General features: G+C 26.7%; 1 protein-coding gene across 1 annotated transcript in view; it reads left to right on the top strand.

Moving 5' to 3' along the window:
- LOC102681662 (GTPase-activating protein skywalker) overlaps positions 1–6,045 on the top strand; it is a 40,235-nt gene extending 34,190 nt beyond the window's left edge. The window contains exons 8-12 of the mRNA XM_031512588.1: positions 450–508; positions 1,511–1,597; positions 2,953–3,111; positions 3,196–3,425; positions 3,699–6,045. Of these exons, the coding sequence (XP_031368448.1) occupies positions 450–508; positions 1,511–1,597; positions 2,953–3,111; positions 3,196–3,425; positions 3,699–3,840 (677 nt within the window). The 3' untranslated portion in view covers positions 3,841–6,045. The remainder of the gene's footprint in view (positions 1–449; positions 509–1,510; positions 1,598–2,952; positions 3,112–3,195; positions 3,426–3,698) is intronic.
- Positions 6,046–6,624: the final 579 nt, after the last annotated feature.

The raw sequence follows: 6,624 nt of genomic DNA, 5'->3' as shown, positions 1-6,624 counted from the left end.
TTTTTTTTTTTTTTTCAAAATAGTCCAAAAATCGAATATTTGACAGATTTTTTTCCAACAAAGTATGGACTCACATACATGCTTTATAAGATTTTATTTAATTCTATGATTGTTCCTTTTTTTGAAACGAATTATATTCTTATGAAGTATGTCTTGTTAATTTTATAATACTCAATATTGACATTTTTTAATAATTGATTCTCTTGCTTATTTTCGAAGTTGAAATGAAATTATATTCATAAGACAATTGTACATATATGTGAGCTCATTATTTTTATCTTTAAATGTTGCGAATGATTCTTTATTTGTAAGAAACTTGCAGGTTTAAAGGTTTAGTATCAATAATTAATGTGATTCATGTTTCTTACTGTAAAATAATATAAGTAGACAAAGATGATGGATTAATAAAAAATAATTTCTTAGGGTATTAGAATGCAAAATTATGCAAAAGCTGTTCAATGATTCACTTTGTTTTCAGAAAGAGTGTGAAGACACATACAAAGACAGGGTATTGTATAATTATCTTTTTGGGAAATGTGTTGTTAGTTTCATGTGCTCTGCCCTCTGTTCCTGAACTATACCTGTTACATTCATTCATACTCACTATTGTTACACTTATCGTGCCAGCTTTGTTGCTGTTAGCGTCTATCCACTTGCAGTTATTGCCTTTTTGAACATTAGAAAATAACAAAGATTTCTTCCAATAAAATTTATATCTTCTTCTTATTAGGTCTTCTCTAGCTTTCAGTGTTTCGCATATATGACATGCCAAATGTAACAATATAAGAATTTTATACATATATATATATAAGATATATATATATCTGTACATTCTGTTAAAAACATTTATTCTTTACATATATGTTTTATGAAGAATGTTGAGAAATCAATTTATAATTAATTTATGATGACTGTTACTGGTGAGCTACACAAAATGTGTTTGCTTATCATTGATTGATAGGATAATCAAACTTATATCTTAAGGCAAAAAAATAAAAAAGCTGTTAAAAGTGCTTGAAATCGCAACTTCAGTTATAATCGATCAGTGAATGCAGCAGCGTGCTTTATAAATTTCAGTCTATTTGCAGTTCAAATCACAATTTGATTGTTATAATTATATGGAAAATCTAAATGTTCAAAACGAACATTTTAATTTTATATACTAATTATTTTTAATGCTTTAGTAGTACATTGATTACATCGTTTAATTTTCGTTTTTGAGATCATTACATTGGTTATACTGGTTAACAGTGACTCTTGAGCATTTCATTCATATATTCTATATTTTGTGTGATATTAGAAGAGAAACTCGAAAATATGGCCGATGTTTCTTATTATTATGCTCTGTGTCTCCGATGGTTTTAACCAGTGTTTCGTATAATATTTATTCTCATTTTCTGATATGCAAAGTTCAGCCAATGCTGTACTCCAATATAACTGACGGTTCTATGTTATCTTGTGTCATGCTGCGTTACTGGAATGATGATGGATTTAATGATCATGGGTGTAGGGTGCACACAGTCCTGGACCGCGTGCTCTGTCAATGGGCGTTTATCCCATACAAAGCATATGCTCCCAGATTCTAGACATGCCTGATGTAAGTACTTACGGCCAAAACTACGGTTCAAAACTAATCCAAAAAAAGAACAAAAAGTTCAACAGTAACAGAGTTTTCTGTAGTTCGTTGGTCGCCTTTCTGTGGCATGTCGATATTGTCGTTATTGGTGTATATAGCCGCCTTGAAGTATATATTCTATAGGATGTTAATTTACATGGTATTATTATCTTTGACTATTATCAAAAAGATATTAGTTTAGTATGCAACATATATCGATTGAACAATGGTAATTGTTTAGCAGATCTTCTCATAAAATTTAAAAAAAAAAAGGCCAAATATTGATATAAGTGACATTTAATTGTTATTCACGTTCAGTATTAAGTATTAACTAATAATTATTGATTAAGTCAGCTTTTATTATAGTTGTGATTTTGTTATCACTTCTCGTTGTACTTCTCTTTTTGCTTGAGGTTTAATATTCTTGTAGAGTATACACATTAAATTAAATAATGTATAGTCTGATTTATATTGATTAAACTAGTGCTTTCTCGTATTCCTTTTTGATAAATTATATGCTCAGTTTTTTTGCTAGCAATTCGGCATGTGTTTCTTCTGTTTTATTTTCATGCATTTTTAGTATTTTTAAAATATCCCCTCTTCAATTTTTACTAATTTGTATTATTACATTCTTTTTATATTCATAGATATATTAGATATTTTTTTATGTAACTAATACTCAAAAGGAATAATGTGACAAACTCATAGTGATTATGATTTTAAATCGTTTCAATCTTCAAAAGTATATAGTCATATGTACATGTATTTTTAGTTTATTAAACTCTTATCATGCCATTTACATTGCTTCATCAAATAATCATTTCAATTCATTTAAAATCACAATTTATAATATTGTAACAATTCACTTTTATATTTGAATGATATTACCTTTTGCATGATGTTTTTGCATCTTGTATAAGCATATTACTTTCCTAAATATTTCTTTTTTTTAATTTGATTTTTTGAATTTTTTTTTATTACAGTAATTACTGTTATTACAATTTTTAGAAAAATAAATTATGTTATAAGATAATTATTAAAAAAATTTAATATCTATATATGAAAAATTTATGAAATAAATATTTATATAAAAGAGAAAAAAATATAAAATATGAAAAAAATAAATTTCACTTTTTTTATATTATTTAGCTTTATAATTTTCTATTTTATTAATTTTTTTTTCAGTCAAGCGCATGATCTACCGCTGCTGTGACTTAGTTTGTTGTATTTATGAACAATTAGAAAATTATTAAAAACTAATGTTTGCACAGTTATAAATACTGATTATATATAATATTAATATTATATTAATTTTTTATTTTTTTAATTTGTGACAGTTATTTACATTATGGTCTTGGTTGCCTATGCGGATCACTATGTATCAACCAATTCTATTGTATACAACAGAAGAGCATGGTTGTTCTTTAACAACATTTTACGTAAGAGTAGAGCAACATGAACCAACCTTATTGATGATAAAAACATGCAATAATGAAGTAAGTTTTTTTCAAATAATATTTTTTTTTGTTTTCATTTGAAATAATATTTAATATTAATTTTTTCATTTTTTTTTATTTAAGGTATTTGGTGCGTATTGCTCCACGAGATGGTGTGAACGTAATATGAAAAATGATAAAGGACAAAGACAAGCTTATTTTGGAACGGGTGAAACGTTCTTATTTAGTTTATATCCTGAACGAGCAAAATATCCTTGGGTGGGTATGGATTCTTCGCACAATGATCCTAAAGTTCATCATTCAGCTGAATTATTTATGGCGGCAGATTCCAAAATGATAACAATTGGCGGAGGGTAAGATTTTGTTAATGATATGAAATATGTAATATGTGTAAATATATAAAATTCATGATATACAAAAACTAGAATATATTTTTATGGAAAAAAATAATAATCCATTAGATATATTATAATTCTTATTTTCTTAAAAAAAATAAATATTTTTGTAAAAATAAAAAGCAATTCTTCATTTCCAAAATTATATATTATATAATGATAAAATACAATATTTATAAATATTGTGTACAATTTATGTCAATTACATTAAAAATTATTTTATTTATTTAGAGATGGTCAAGCAATATGGATGGATGAAAATATAAGATTCGGAAAAACAGATCGGTGCTCTACATTCAATAATCCACCTCTCTGTGCCAGCGGCGATTTTGAGATTAGGGTACTAGAAGTATATGGATTTGCTGGTGCTTGAACAGAAGACAGAACTTGGCACTACAACGTATCAGCATACTTGATTCCCTACTGCCATTTAACGACTCTCTTCTATATATATATATAGAATTGAAGAATATTGTACAAGTTTCATATTTGCGCAAAATTACCGTGTTTTTCCAGTCGCGGTATTTATGATGCATCTTCAGTCGTTTGCGGAGTATTAGTATTATTATATATGCATGTTTCGTTGTTGAGGCGCTATAAGAGGTTCTGTACCGATTGAGATTATATAGATTTATCTCCTTCGTTTTATTACGCTTGTTCGATTATTTGTCTCGACATTTGCAGACAATTCCTACGTTCATTGTGTCGCGAGTTTATTCTCAGATAGAGAATAATATGACACAAAATGGTTGCTAATGCATAAATTATAGCCTGCGACGTAATGAACATCGACAATAATCAACGTTGAGTCATCTTTTGTTATGTTAGAAATCTAATATCTAATATGTACATATGTAAGAAATGATTGGTTATTTACATGAATACTTAATATTCATTGGACCAGATGCTATTATTATATATATTTATATATTTGTGTATATACGTACATATACCTATATATACATAAACTGCAAATTAATTTCATCGAATCTATTGTTAATCTTCTAATTTGACAGTAATGCTCGTACACGTATGTGTTATGCCTTGCAATGTTTATTTACTTTTAGTATTGTTATGGCTTGCTTAATCAATTGTTGAATGTATGTAAGTGCAAACAAATGGAAGGAAAGAGTATTGTTTATACGTTATATATTGTGTCTGTCATGCGTTACTGTATACATGTATATACACTGTATACATATGTATATGTTAGTCTCTTAATTTTTGTAAATATTATAAATAGTGCCCCTTGCGCAAATACATGGAACAAAATTCATATACACATATACGTAAATTTAGTCGATTCATTTTACATTAATATAAACACGTATATAATGAGAATTTTACGTGAAATTACGAATTTATATTAATGTGAAATAAATTAATTAATTTGTATGTACATTGATATTAATTATATTGATTATAGAAAGAAAAGAAACGAAGAAATATTGATGGCAGGGGGCGAATGGTACTTTGAACAACGATAATTTTTAATTTCTAGAAATGAATATATTAAAAAAAAAAAAAAGAAAACAAATGTTGCTTATGTCATATGTTGATTGACTTATTTTCTAAATTGATATACGAAAAGCCATAGTTTTCACATAGTATATTAAGGATTAGTATATTTTATATAGATTACGTAAATTTATGTCGATAATAGGATAACAACTAGTACCAGTTATAAAAATCCGTATATATATATAGAGAAACAATATGATATTTTTTTTTTTTCGCTATACTTCGGGCATTCTGATGACGCGTACTAGCGTTACTATCGTTATCCTTTGTGATCAAATCTGTATCGATATCATATGATACATGATTAACTCTTAGAGTACCTGCTTCTGTGTTTAATTTCTTGTTACTTTTTTTTCTTTTTTTTTTTTTTTTTTTTTTTTTTTTTTTTTTTTTTTTTTTTGAATGAAAGGAAAAGTCGAAGAATGAAATTGAATGCATGGAAAAACTAAAGGTGTCGATTTTAGATTCCTTGGTTGTGATGTAGAAGTGGCTGGCACCACTTTTGTCCAAGTGACAATATTTACTAATTATATAACATTTGCATAGGAGGATCATGTATCTTTCACCCCCCGTCATGTCATCGACTGTAAAATAACATAACATGGAAAATGTTGTGCTATTATGGCTACGCGTTAAAGTCATTGAATTATTAAGAAGCGCTCTAAAGAACAGAATTTAAATTGAAATGCTCTGTACATCGGCTGAGTCACCTCCTTTGATTTTTATAACGTAGTCAATCATATTAGTTAGTTTTTTCATATCAACTTTTATAAAATCAAAGCGTAAATAAAAAATGAAAAAGCAACACAACAAAGAACGATCAATACATTATACACCACTTTATTGAACTTAATTTCAAATATAACCAGTGTTATAATGAATTTAGCTATTCAATTGTTTTCATATAATATCAACGACATAGCTCATAACAAAAAGAAAATAATAGCGAATTATGTTCACTTTTTAAACGTTTTATAAATCTACGATAGTATTCTCGTATATTACGTGAAGTAAAAAAAAAGTATATTGCTGATCTCAATAAAAAAACTGTATTACGATAAGATAGCGCAAAAATATGTGAAACACATTAAGACAGAAATCAAGTCATTGAAACAATTGAGTAACTCAACTTAAATATAAAAAATATCATTTTGAAAAATATATTTAGAATAATTGATTGTATGTAATTTTAAAGACATATAGGTAACTACATTTCAGATATGTGAAATGTGAAAGGCGTCACAACTGAAACAAAAAAATTAAGCAATCGACAGAATTTAATCTTAAACACGATACGAGTAAATGTGCATTTTGTACATGAGAATAGTTAAAGAAAAGGAAATCTGTATGTATAAATATGTTTCATATAATTAAATTATTGCATTATTAATTTATATTTATATAAATCATATATAATCCATATATTAATTGTTCAAATCAAACTTTGTGTTTCTACATTAATCCTTTTCTTAACTGTTCCAAAATTCTTATCAGAATTTATGGTTGCAATTGTTGCTAGTATAATTATTTTTTGTGAAATTATAGTTGCGTGATAATTGAATGAATGAATATTTATTTATTGTGTATTCGTGATCGAGAGAAAGATGATAATGTGTTGACAATGAAAAGTATTATT

Source organism: Apis dorsata, unplaced genomic scaffold, assembly GCF_000469605.1.
Source record: "Apis dorsata unplaced genomic scaffold, Apis dorsata 1.3 scaffold_37, whole genome shotgun sequence".
NCBI classification, from domain to species: domain Eukaryota; kingdom Metazoa; phylum Arthropoda; class Insecta; order Hymenoptera; family Apidae; genus Apis; species Apis dorsata.
This window is presented reverse-complemented; position numbering and strand designations above follow the sequence as displayed.